This window comes from Drosophila sechellia, chromosome 2L (genome assembly GCF_004382195.2).
Source record: "Drosophila sechellia strain sech25 chromosome 2L, ASM438219v1, whole genome shotgun sequence".
Classification (NCBI taxonomy): Eukaryota; Metazoa; Arthropoda; class Insecta; order Diptera; family Drosophilidae; genus Drosophila; species Drosophila sechellia.
Genome location: NC_045949.1, coordinates 15,154,687 through 15,168,890, shown reverse-complemented (window position 1 = coordinate 15,168,890; position 14,204 = coordinate 15,154,687). Strand labels below are relative to the sequence as shown.

General features: G+C 44.6%; 2 protein-coding genes across 2 annotated transcripts; one reads left to right on the top strand and one right to left on the bottom strand.

Moving 5' to 3' along the window:
- Positions 1–3,292: 3,292 nt before the first annotated feature.
- Positions 3,293–4,150, bottom strand: LOC6611369 (mitochondrial import inner membrane translocase subunit Tim17-A). The gene has a single exon (XM_032721426.1). The coding sequence runs from the start codon at positions 3,977–3,979 to the stop codon at positions 3,446–3,448; it is 534 nt and encodes a 177-aa protein (XP_032577317.1). The 5' UTR covers positions 3,980–4,150; the 3' UTR covers positions 3,293–3,445.
- Positions 4,151–10,393: 6,243 nt separating this feature from the next.
- Positions 10,394–12,022, top strand: LOC6611368 (protein snail). The gene has a single exon (XM_002035877.2). It carries the CDS (start codon positions 10,533–10,535, stop codon positions 11,703–11,705), a length of 1,173 nt encoding a protein of 390 aa, XP_002035913.1. The 5' UTR covers positions 10,394–10,532; the 3' UTR covers positions 11,706–12,022.
- Positions 12,023–14,204: the final 2,182 nt, after the last annotated feature.

Sequence of the window (14,204 nt, the reverse complement as noted above, 5' to 3'; positions counted from 1 at the left end):
AAGGCGCAAAGTTGAGCCCTTGGCGGCTGCACAGGCAAAACAAAGCTAAATAGTAGTTGGGGCCAAGAAATCACCTAATGAGGGAATGGGAAAACATAACTGATTTATCAAGGAAATTGCATAACATAAAGGGGATTTTAGGATAAATTCCATTATTAGGTCATAAAGCTATATAGGAAGTAGAGTTACAATGTTTAATGCTTAAATAAAATGCTTGTATAAAATAAGACAGTTTTAATTTTATACCAACAAATTAAAAAGCTGTTAAAATGATCCGTAAAAGATTCTTTAAGTAAGAATTATATAAATATAGTTATAGTTGGTAAAACTGGGTTATGTAATGCAATAGGCGATTTTATTTTACCAAAGAGCGCTTAATTCACTCTTTTTAAGTCACCTGGAACTAAGTCAATACTCCACTGCTCCATGATCGATTTTCTGGGGCCTTCAGTCCTAACCTACCACATCGTCATCAATTTTGCTTTAGTGCTACCCAGAAAATTCCAAGAAATTGTTTGACAATGCAGAACTCTTACTCCATTTAAGTCTTATCACCTGAAGCTTTCAGACAGATTTCAAAGAATTTCGATTTGCATTCCCTTCGATGGTGATTGTAAACATGGCTGCTTTAATGAATGCGATTACCGTTTTTTTTGGGATAAGGTCAGAGCTGATAGTAAAAGACGGGTCCCAGATCACGAAGCCATCATTGATGGATGCAGTTTTGCCCTAGGAAGACGAAGAACTTTCGACAGCTGCTCTGGACGATGATTTCATCAATTTCATCAGCCGAAAACATGCAAATGGACCGCATGCATACTAAGCGGCAGTAGAAAATTGAAAGCGATTATCGATGCGGTTGAAATAATGCAAATGGAGTCGGACAATCCGTAGATCATGCCACATGGGAAAAAGAGTCATTGCCCATTGCCGCCTTGCAAACTATTGCAGTGCACACATTTTTGGAGTGCTTAACTCGAGCTTCTAATTGGTTGCCTCCGGTGCAATGACCTTCAAGTTGAAAACGGAGAATGTACAGTCGACATAAAATAATATTTTTTAGAACAATTAAATAAAACGAAAATAAAACCCAAAAATAAACCGGAATATGCATATTTCATATAATAAACTTCTTATTTTATTCACCGTTCCACATACATTATCCTTGTGCTTATGAATTATTGATCTGTTATTTTATTGTTATATATTTTCAAATTCCGACATTTTGCTGTGTAGCACCCTTGAACTTGTTGTGAACTCAGACCAAGTTTTCTGGGGGCTGGAGCCTAATTTATTCACCTAGCAGTAGCTTTTTAGGAATTCTAAAATCAAGTCGCGTAATAAATGCATTGGTCTGCCTGCAGACTTGTCCCAATCCCACTTAAAATGTGTGTCATATATGCATGAGATTTTTGGCGCCTGATTTCGGGAATACAAGTTTCAACGGGCACTCCAGTGAAATGCAAATATTCAAATGCAGAGAGCTTGAAAGGTGCCAGAAAGTCGGAAATATGCCTTTAATGCGCCTCGCCTCAATTTGAATGCGGTTCAACGATTGACATTGACATGTGCCAAGGCTAGCTTCAGATCAACATATCTGTTCAGGATTAATTTAAGATGTGTGCCACGCAGAAAAATATTCTTGTTCATATCTGAAAACGAATATTAAAATTTCATTCGTTAGGGATTGGCAGCTTTATTAAATTTGTTTTTACACACCAAGATTTTGGCCTTTAAATATTTTTCTCTGTAAAATTTCTTGAATTTTCTATTAGCCTCAACATCTCTGATAAATGACTCGCGTTTAGCGCCATGCGGGCGCAGCATGCGAAAAATCTTCCATTTGGGTTGATTTCTCGCATTGAGGTGTTTTGTTGGTCAACGCCAAACATGTGCTGGCCACATGCCCCGTTTCGGACCCATTTTCCATACCAATCTCAAGCCTGTCCAGGCGAAGGTGTGAACTATTTGGCCTGGTGCCTTATCTACACTTAGAAAAATATTGACTTCTCCATTTTCCAAAATTCGTTTTAATTCTCCTTAAAATTGATTTTGGAACGGGGTTAAAGCTTATGAGTATATTGAAAAAAATACTTTAAATTCTTAAAAAAGCATCTAAGTTGGCGATTATTGTTAAAACCCATTGTAATCATTTAATTATACAATTTATACTGTTATACCATTTAGTTACATAATTAATTAAAAAAGAAGAGGTTCTTGGTATATTTTCCATTTTCAAAAGAAGTAGACATTTTTTGCGGTGTAACTGTGATAGCTGTATACCTTCGAAGTCCCATGTGCCAGGCTCTCTCACCTTGGTCCTACCTTCGACTTCGCTGGGCTCTCCGTTTTCCCATGAGGGAGTTCTCCTGGCCCGCTCACATATGTCGGAACTCCAACTACGGAGCTGGGAAAACAAACAGGACTGGCGGTGCTGGTTACACATGTGTGAGCTGGCCGGACCGGAGCACGTACTATGCGTAGGTGCGACTCCTTGGATTCCCAGTTCTCCAGTTCCCACACAGCCTGGCCGGGCCACATGACGATGTTGCTGTGCTTTTCCCGTAGCGCCAGGCGTGTCCAAATGTTTTGTTGCGGAATTCCTCAAGGCGAGAAATCTCGCACACATTACGAGGAGTCGGCGCTCGCGGAAAAAAACACACGAGCCAAAGTTACATATGTTGTTTGGGCCATTTATTCAAGAAATTTCCATGTCGGCCGAAAAGGGATTTCCTTGTAGGCGGCGTTTTCCCACGATTTTATAACTGGGCTCGACTTCCCATCTTCCCACCGGCCATGTGTTGCTGGGAAATCGGCGTTGCCTTTGGATTTTTGCGTTGCGGGGGGAAAAGTTCTGATTCGAGTACGCTCGAGACTTTCCAGCGAGGAACGGGACATGTGGCCGGTAGCCGGTGTCACTCAGCACCGACTAATGGCCAGAACACCGCGGTCATCTCGAGTGGACAGGTTGTGAAGTGGCCACACCCACCGACCGGACACTTGACTCTATGCGCCGGCGCAGCATCGCAGGTAGTCATCTGGAACAGGTAAACATTTGCCAATATCTCACGCTGACCTATGACACGTGTCAGGTGTCTTTGTCGTGGATTCGGGCAAGTGTGAAACAACCTATTACCTGTTGAGGCAATAATGATTATGAATAAGTGGGCCAATTGCATTATTTCTTCCTTCCTTTACGAACTGAGAAGTGCAGCTAATTGTATTTCAATAATTATAAATCTCTGTTAAATTGTTTAATAATATTGGTTCCTTTGGAAAAACAGCTTAAATGGAAATACTGAAATTTTGTCCATATTTTATTATCATAGAATTTTTTCAAATGGAATATATCTTGATTAACTTTTTTTTTTTGCTAAATCTAGCACTTATGAAAATCAAAAAGGACTATGTATTATTAATATACCCAGACAAGAAAAATCGGAATTTAGCTTGTTGCAGTGGCCTGCTGAGCACCCGGAAATCCAAATCCGGAAGAGGAGTTGAAGTCACCGTATCCATCATTGGCCTCAGACATGGTATGCGGTTCACGATTTCGGAACTGTTCCGCCGTGAAACGTGTAAAAAATATGCCTAAACCCTCGATCATTGAGAGCAGTACGCCACCGATAATTGCACTTCCAGCCATGGCAGCCGCTCCATTGCGTGAGGCCAGAATTCCGCCAGTAACAGCTCCGCTCACTATAGAGTTCCAGGGATCCTCCTTCTGGAGCAAGTGAACCAGGCTGCAGTCCACAATGCTAAACACTGCACCCCAGGCGGCGAAACTGCCACCTATCACCGGAGACTTGGTCTTGATGGCGGCCACGCTGCCGGCGACCCTGCGTCCTAGACCTTGTGGTGCGTTCCGGAATCCCTTGAGTCCCTGGAAGAGCCCGCCTCCAACGCAGCCCATGGTAAAGGCTCCTCCGCAGTCGTCGACGATGCGATGGGGACACGGCTCCCGCGAATACTCCTCCATGTTCGCACTTTTCCACTGGGAGGATTTCCTATCACTGGCCGAAATTAAAAACTGAATTTGCTAAATGTAAAGCCTTCTGCTTATGTTCCACGACTGAGTTATATGTAACTTGACGTCGCTTGATATGTATAAAGAAATTAAGAGTTTTGTGTCTTGTGAATCGTGCGACTGAGCTTGCTATATACCTAGTAGATTTAAAATCATGGAGAACATATAATTTTTAGCTAAGAGAACTCATATTTGAATTTACAGGTTGTAAGTAAGAAGTACTTGGTTTTGTTTGTACCCCCACCAGACACCCATTAGCATATGAACCAGAGTCAGAGCAAACAGAGTCGCACGTGGATCGGGGATCTTTTGCCCTGAAGCTCAACGGCACAAAAAGGTTAAATAGCACAAATGTCGGACCGTAGTTAACCATAAAATTTACTGCCGCAGCTGGACAACTTCGGCTCGAGAATGGGGAGGGGACGGGGAGATTGGGATTGGGATGGGGCCATTCCAAAGACGCAATTCGTACAAAAGGCAAAGCCAGACGGTGGGAAACGGAAACAATGAGACCGATTGTCGTCGACCGATAAAGCCAAGCCGAACCAAACCAGAACTCCAGACCCAATATTATTTTATACTGCGTATTCCAAACTCCTTTTGGAGGGAAGCTTACGATTGCATGCATAATTATCACGCGAGCATAATCGAAATTTTGAAACTGCCGCAACTGTGTTTGCTTAGCTCGAAAAAGGGGGAAGTCTGCGCATTCGGGCCCTCGATGGATATCTCCGCATAACAAGGTGTCAGACAGCAGTGACAAATGAAAGCGAAACTCCGATCGAAACCCCGAAATCGATGGGCAGACATTTAAGTATGAGGGGACACCTGGACACACACGAAGCGCCAGTCCATTGTTCAGCAGGACAACTCTCGTCAACTTGACATGTAAATCGTTAGAACGTGTTGCACTCGATTGATTGCTCTCACTCCCGAGAAGGTTATCGGGGATCATTTGACGGGAAATGGCTGCAGGATAAGACATTACATATAATTTGTAAATGTAAATACTGGGCATATTGTTTGCCACTGCTGCGGGATTTCCAATGAAATCTTCATTTCCACGGTAATTGTTGTCGCTTATAAATGATTTAGATGGGATTAGATCGATGTAGTGTTAATGTGGGCACATTATGCGAAAGGATTGGCCATTCCACGCGATCTTGCAATGGGTTTCCCACGAATTCCGGAGATTCTAGCCTTACAGTTTTCTGGGAAACAAATTGGTATGGAATTGGCTTACTAGCCCATTTATTAACATTATTTATTTATTTATACCAACGTATTCTGTGAAATTAAAACAAAATGCAGTTGTATTTGGATACAGAACAATTTAAAAACATATTCATATTTTGAAGAACAGCATTCTATAAAGTACAAAGAACACTACACAAATGCAGCTTTGGTAATCTATTGTTGCACTGTTTTTCCATTTATATCAAAACAATAATGATTATGTAAACAGTAAAAACTCGAAAATTATAATATCGAGCAGATATGATCTCTAAAACGGTTCCGCTTTCCATCTTCCGATCTCCGAATGCTCCGTTAGAGGCCAGTGTTTGGGCAGCTGTGATGCAACATTTTGTTATATCTTAAGGAATATGCATCTGCATAACCCACTACTACAAAGGGAATCCAGAACGGAACTCATTTGCCCGCTCGAAGAGAATCCCTGCACATGCCAAAACGCCAGCGAGAACAAAGGGGGCGAAACAATTGCGGTTGCATTACCCCAGCAGTCCAATTCAAATTCCGGCAGCCTCCAGCCGGGCAATGAAATTCAAAAATTCAAAATCAAAGGACAAGCCAGAGTCGACAAAGGATGTGGCTCAGGTAGGACCCCGGGCCTGCCGCCAAAAAAAAAAAATGTTGAAAAATCTCGAATGGTGCACTATTGTTGTGTCCTGTGCCCTGACTGTGATTACTCGTATTCCGATGTCGATCATAAATGCGGTGGTTAATGCACTCTAAGAAACCATTATTCGATATAAATTCAATATGAAATTCGAAGAACCGACTGACTTAAAAAATATAATAATGTATAATATATGGCCGTAGTAATGCATTCAGAACTACTTGACAGTGAAATTTGTAGAAAAATACATAAGTTTTGTATACTAAACGTAGATATCCAAACATTTTTATCAATTCAAATTTTTTGCAATTTCTCCATAATTTTTTGGCTGGTGTACTTGGTAAATTCCCCTCCTCTGCACTCACCATTGTATGCCCGCAGATGCAAGTCAACGTCCGAATCAAGTCTCGATTTTTTTGGGCTGAGGGCAAACAGATGCACGTCTTGCCAAAAACCAAAACCCAAGAACTGAAAACGAAAAACCCAAGCCGAAGGCCCAAGACGAAGACGCGCCAAAGGAGAAGAATCCTGGGCTGAGCTGCAGCTGTCAATGCCAAGCCACCAACGCGCCACCCTCGAGTTGACATTATTTCCAGCACCGATTTGTGCTGATTCCTGATTTCGAAATGCTCCTGCCTGCCCGCAGGCGCAGATGCGAGTCCCTTGGGTTTCCTTGGTGCATTGTTGTTGTCCGTTCACCCGTCCGCCCGGTGCAATGATTTTTTCTTAACGGCTCCTTGGCTGCTTTGTGTTTGTGTGGGTTTTTTTTTGCTTTGCCCAAGGAGCACCTAAGGTCATGCCAAAAAGGTGTTGGAAATCTTGTTAATAGGGGAGTTTCATCCTTCTGACCTAGCATAACTTGGTGGGCGTCTGGCAGAGGAGATAAGATGTCCCATATATTTAGGGATTAAAGTGATATAAAAAACCATTGGTTGTATGAGGTACTGCTTAGGCTGGTACTTCCATTTTTTCTTAACTCATGTAATAAACTTAATCGAAATAATAACCAATTTATTTACTGGTATATGTTTTATTATTTTTATATATATGTAGAAGTACATAAGTGTAATTCTGTTAAGCACAAAATGGTGACTCTCCTATTCGGAAGCGTTTCCAAGCGGAAATCACTATCATTAGTGAATAATCACATTCAACCCCTGTAGTCAATTTCTCCAGACAAAAAACTCTCCCTTTTTTAATGTAGTTCGTAATCACCGCAACAGAGTTAAATAATATTTACACACTTCATTTAGGAGACACGTGTAATAGGCTAAACAGAGTGTTTAGTGTGGCCAACAAGCAGGACACACGCGATGTCCCCTAATCAGCTTAGTCGCTGTGGCATAATGGAACGTTGGGGGCAGCGATGACGACAGGACACTGACAACAGGATCCGTAATGCCGGCACTGAATTGACAGGATAACGAACCGTGAATAGGCGCGAAACCTGCGTCGGGCATCAAAGAAGAAGGGAAGCCAAGGGGGAATCGAACTGAAGGTCAAGGCAGCTGCCACAAGTGCAGGACTTGCGACAATAGAGCTTGCTGCTGGGATGGTTTTTGGGGTCCGTCTAGATTTTCAGACCCGCCACGGTCGGGGTCGGGGGTCATTCACTATTTGCAGCGAACAATGGGCCACAGGTAGCGTTGGAACCCGCACCCGCACATAAACGCCGACAGATACGGCCAGGTGATCCAACTTTTTGATTTCTTCTGGCTAAAGGACATTGATACGCCGGCCCCGCCGAAGGATTCCGAGAAGCAATTCCTTTCGCTGGCTTTTCAAAACATTTACTCCACTGTATTCGGCCATTGTGCCGCGAACCTATTGATTGTGCAATGCACCCGGTCCACATCCACACACATACAGCCCGTGGCAGTGATTTTCCCTGCTTCTCCGATCTTCGATTTATGGATCGCAGCTCCTTTGTTCCGTGCCAAAAAAAGGAGAGCCTGACCTGGGGGTAGTATAGTAATCAACAATTCATTGTCAACGACATCACACATCGTATATCTTGGGCCATAGTTTGTTTTCCTTGGTGGTATCCCTAATGTTCGTTCCTTGCTTTTTCTCTCTCCTCTGCATATCTTCGTTTTTGCAAAAGGTTCACCAGGCCAGGTGACCTGGATATACTGTTAGGCAGTGATGGCCTATGAAGGGGTGGGGGTCTCAGTTAGAAAAACGCAGTCTGGAAAGCTGAAAAAACAGTTACAGGATACTTGGGCGAAAACGCGATAAGGTTTTTCTGAGTGTTTTATGCGAATATATTTTACAAACTCCGTAACATTAATTATGTATAAAATTACAATGATCAACATTTTGTTCTTCAAATACATTTCCATCTTTACCCATAATGTCTCCTTTTTGCACTGGTTGTCGATCCAGTTCTGTTTTGTGACTCGATCTACGATTTCGCATGGCTCCTCTTCGAACAATGTCAGTCGAGCTCTGCAGATCCCTGTGTTCCCTCTTCATTGTCAACTTGAACAAATGAGCCAGGACAAGGTGCAAAAATGGGACGGGCCCATTGTCAGCGAAAATTGACAAAAACAACAACAATGTCTATGGAAAATCGTACTGTAGGCGAGCACCTGCAGAAATCCCGAGCGAGTCGGGGAAAAAGTATTTAACTCCCGAAAGGGTTTTCCCCAAAATATTGAAGTAATGAATGAAGTGGAAAACACTGGCCGCCAATCTACCTAATGCCAATGAGCGGGCCAACCCGACAAGGAATTTTTGCAAGTCAGGTACTTCAGCGGATATGCGGGGTCGACAAGTGCGGATTTTCGCGCGACATGAATGAGGACTTGGCCGGGTTATCCGCGGTGCCCATCGGGCGATTCCGCGGCCGAGGACTTCATCGTAGTGATCATTAGGTAGATATGCGCATGGATGTGTCATGGCGATCATTGCGCGGAATAACACACGTAATAACCGAGATATCCGGGATGACCCACCAGGTAGGATGTGAGGACATATAGAAAACCCCCAGCCAGTTTTTCCACTCGTCGTGGCTTGTTTTGCTTGAGTTTCGCTGACTGCGTAATTGGATAAGATGGGAAATTACTTTAAATCCTTCCCTGATCCACATCCGGACATTCGCCGAAGGAAAATCCATTGCAGGGAAATACGAAATTGAAATGCGACATTTCCCATCTTCCCTCACGCCATTGGTTGGGATCGCGGGGAATTGGAATTCCGCGCTGGAATTTTTTGTCACCTCTTGGGTTTATCACAACTTTTGGGTTTGCTATGGATTTTTTCCAATTTTACCATCGCGGCTGGTTTTTTTTTGACGACCCGGAAAATCGGACTTGGCTATGCGGGCTTGTCTGTTTTTCCGGGTACAAAGTCTGCATGTCAGCCTCCATGCGGGAGTGGGAGTTGGGAAAGTTTCCCATCGAGAGTTGGAGGGGTGTCTTGAAAGTCTGGAGGTGCTAGCTGGGAAAGTTGTGTGTGCGCGATGAGGCAATGAGTCAAAGATCAGGGGAGGTGGAAAGCGAGAATTGTGGGAATGGTCCAGGACTCAGCCGGCTGCTAAGGGGCAGTATGATTTTTTACGTCATCAATCGAATTAATTTTAAGAGAGCAGGATTAGTTAAAATGTGGAACTCGTATTTGAACACTCTTTCTTTCTCGGCCTTATAAACAGTTTTTTAGCTAAGATACAATCATGGGAACAGGAGATCTCTACGATCCAAGGTAAGCTCACCGGAGACTTGACACTCCTCGTCAATTCCTTCTCAAGTTTTTAATGACGTCTCCTATGCCCCGAGCTCTGTTTTCCTAGCTCTCATCGATCGCTGCCAATGAGCCACTGGAGATGATCCATAAGTCAGCGTAGAGTGCACACCACAGTTGACACTTGGTGCCTCGGAATTCGGCTCATTATCAGTGCTATATTTGGAACACCTCTCTGCGAAGGTGTCATTTTTGTCAGTGCGTGTCGCTCAGGTTCAACTCCCCACCTAGAAACCGAATTTAGACCCTCGGCAGATGTACTTGAAGCACTCAATCTAAGTGCAGAAACCACCCCATAAACGAAGAGTACTAGGAGTCCTATTTGACTCGTGCTTAAAATAGAAAATTACTTAGGGTGATCCATGAGTAGGGAGGCGATAGTGTAACTTGCATTTCGGACCCGGACCTGCAGGAGTTATTACGGGTGGGTTGTGAGCGTATCGGGAAATTGGAGAGCCACCAGAGCTGTCATAACTTATACGGGGGATCCTTACTCCTGGGAGGGTGCGCCTGCGTCTGCTCTTCCGAGAGAGAGAGGTGGGAAACTGACGAAGAGAGAGAGAGAGAGAGCAGGTAGAGGGAAGTGAGGGAAATACGCAATAAGGGTATGGGAAAAGTGCTGTTGTTGTTGCTAGGTAGCGACGCACACGTGCGAGTGTTTTTCTGTTTTGAAGAAGAACCACCACCAAATGGCGGCAGCGACGTCGACAGAGGCGCGGAGTTCCGGGTATAAAAGAGCGTGCTCGACTGTCGACCTGTCACAGCCACCTCAGCTCTCGTTGAGAACGCAACCACCGCTCTATACTCGATCCCGAACTATATAACTCGCCTCTCGATCGCCGATCTCCCGATTTACCGATCTCGATCAGTACCGGAAACTAAAACTTAATCACACACACATCAAAAATGGCCGCCAACTACAAGAGCTGCCCGCTAAAGAAGCGCCCCATTGTCTTCGTGGAGGAGCGTCTGCCACAAACGGAGGCCTTGGCCCTGACCAAGGACTCGCAGTTTGCCCAGGATCAGCCGCAAGATCTATCCCTGAAACGGGGTCGCGACGAGGAGACCCAGGATTATCAGCAGCCGGAACCGAAACGTGACTATGTGCTGAACCTTTCAAAAACACCGGAAAGGATCTCCAGCTCTAGCTCCAACTCTTGCCTGCTGTCGCCGCCAGTGGAGGCCCAGGATTACCTGCCCACCGAAATCCATATGCGTGGACTAACGGCAGGAACAACGGGATATACCACCGCCACCCCCACCACGATTAATCCCTTCCAGTCTGCCTTTGTGATGGCCGCCGGCTGCAATCCGATCTCAGCCCTGTGGAGCAGCTATCAGCCCCATCTGGCCGCCTTCCCCTCGCCAGCCAGCTCGATGGCCTCGCCTCAGTCGGTCTACAGCTACCAGCAGATGACGCCGCCCTCCAGCCCGGGATCCGATCTGGAAACCGGTTCCGAGCCAGAGGATCTGTCAGTGCGAAATGACATCCCACTGCCGGCTCTGTTCCACCTCTTCGACGAGGCAAAGTCCAGCAGCAGCGGTGCCAGTGTGAGCAGCTCATCGGGATACTCCTACACTCCGGCCATGAGTGCCTCGTCTGCGAGTGTGGCCGCCAATCATGCCAAAAACTACCGCTTCAAGTGCGACGAGTGCCAGAAGATGTACTCCACCTCGATGGGCCTGTCCAAGCACCGTCAGTTCCACTGCCCGGCAGCCGAGTGTAATCAGGAGAAGAAGACCCACTCCTGCGAGGAGTGTGGAAAGCTGTACACCACCATTGGAGCCCTGAAGATGCACATCCGCACCCACACTCTGCCCTGCAAGTGCCCCATTTGCGGCAAGGCCTTCTCCCGGCCCTGGCTGCTCCAGGGACACATCCGCACCCACACTGGAGAGAAGCCCTTCCAGTGCCCCGACTGCCCACGATCCTTTGCCGACCGCTCGAACCTGCGAGCCCATCAGCAGACCCACGTGGACGTCAAGAAGTACGCCTGCCAGGTGTGCCACAAATCCTTCTCCAGGATGTCGCTCCTGAACAAGCACTCCAGCTCCAACTGCACCATCACTATTGCGTAGGATTCTCAGCATAAGAACCCCTTAGCAGGACACAATTACCTAAACAAACTCACATTCCGCTGGCGAAGACCAAACAAACAGACAATATCTAGTATAAGCTTGTACTAAGTCGATTCGGTTTTGGTGCTACTATTACTATATTTATTTCAGCCATAGTATTCTATGTTTAAGTTCATGTATATTGCCTCATTGTCACACGCAGCATCTTACCAAATCTATTCATTTAATTATTATATGCCCTTATTTATGTATTCTCATTACTGTTAAGCCAACTGTTGTTAAGATTATTCCTAGCTTAAAGAGAAAAATTAAATATTTTTATAAAAATAAAACATACTAAAAAAGAAATTTATTTGGTCTTTATTATTTCAACGATTTTTAGAAAGATCTTTTCACAGAAGAAAATTTTATAGAAATACTCAAATTAAATTCTATTACTCATATTTGGGCTTAAAGTACAGACAGAGGTGAATAAGAAATTAATAAATTGGTAACCAAAAGTTATTGAAAACATTTTAAGATGCTGTTTCATCTCCCGAAACGCATTCAAAAATGTAATCTTTCTTTCTACAGTTTCTATGTGCTTTCAAAATATACAATAATTAACAGGAAACCAAACATCCGCATTTTGGGGTCTGCCCCTGCTCATATTTTGTGACAATTTCCGCCAACCCTCTCGAAAAACAGAAATCACAACAATAGCAATATCGAATTCTCGGAGAAAACACCTTTGGCATGTGCAAACAGGGAACCGATTTGTCATACACTTTCCATTTCGGCGACTTCCTTCTAACCCGCCCCCATTAATAGTATTCCATCAGATTCAATCCATATCGCTCGGCGTTTTGCACCTTTTGCCAATGCAAATATTTAATTAGCTGACACCGACATCGCTTCACGTTTACTTTTCTGCAATCCTTTTCCAGCATTTTGCCGAACTGATGGCGGCGCATGCGTCCTGAGTCCCTAAAGGATACCAAAGGACACCAGAGGACCAAGGAGTGCAGGTGATAAACGTAGCGACGGCTGCTTATCGAGTCCTTCCTGATTGACTGGCAGACGGTAGTTCAGGTCCTGATTGGATTGGATTACCACCGAAGCATGCTCTGAACCGAGAACCCGACGAGGTTTATCTGACTATTTGATTAGACCCGCGCGGTGATAATACTTTAGTTTGAACAGGTATGAGGCATAAATCCAAGATATGGGTGGGTATTTAAGCTTAGGCACGTATGGTTATCAAGGCACGGTGAGTGGGTATTTGGATTCAATTTGTTAATAGCCATGTTCCAATAGATATAAGTTCGGAATATTTTACAGATACAATTCAGTAGCTACAAGATTCGCCAATAAACATTTAACAATTCTTTTATTATTAAAGGGATGTGTGACTTTAAAACATAAATAATCACATGCGGGTGTGTCGGAAGGGGACAAGCATTAGCGACATTATGTTGCAGTTGCAACACCTTTTGGCCATAAATAAGACTCACAACAATCCATTCCCAGAAGGAACCAATGCAGACAATGACCAATCATTCCAGTTCTACGGTAATCAGAGCGCGTTTCTTGTGCAATTGCAAAAAACTGCAGCACAGATGCAACTGCTCACAATGCATCAGCTGTAAGGCAAACACCTTGCCGGGTTGACAATGGCTAGAACGAGTCCAAGGATCGCAGTACCTGTCGCCCGATTGTCTGCCCAAGATGCCTTCACCCAGTGACCTACTGGGAGAGCTGGGCGACCGACTTCTGTGAAGTCTTCCGCCCTTTGTTTCTGCGGCATCCTTTTTTGCCATTGTCCTGCGGCTAATCACCGCTTAAAGGGAAGCCAAAAGAAATCACAGACCACAAAAGTCAGACGATCTTTACGCTTGGCTGAATGCAAATCCCGCGCAGGGAATCGATCCCAGAGCCACCTGAGATCGGGGACTTACTCCCCATTAGTCCGGCAACGCGATAACAAATTGCAATTGACAAAGCAAACGAGATGCGATCGATGGAAGCCACATATCCGAGCCTCCAATGTGGATGCGATTCCGATTTCGAGTACGCGGCCCATTCCATGCCATACAAATCGATGGCCGGCAGAGATACAAGCTGCGGCATTTGTAATTGCCAAGAAATACGAGGGACAGAAGAGGATCAGGAGGCGCTGAAGGAGCATGCGGAGGAGCAGGAGGATCAGGCCAGGCAATCAGCGAGCGGCGCATGTCACAGAGCGCGAGCAAAAACTAGAAAAGATTGTTTAGCCTTGAAAAGCGAAGAACGGGTACTCTTCCAGACAAACTTGTCTCTAGCATATTAAAAATGCTATTTCAATATCATCATATCATTCATGTCATCAATACTTACAGGGATACTAAGGAATATCCCCATCTTTCTGCTTCATATATTGTACCTAACTTTTTGTTTAAGTCTGCATACTTTTAACAAGGGTATTCACAAAAAAGAAATGCCAGGGGAGCAGGCAAGACAAAAAGCTCATGCAAAACAAAC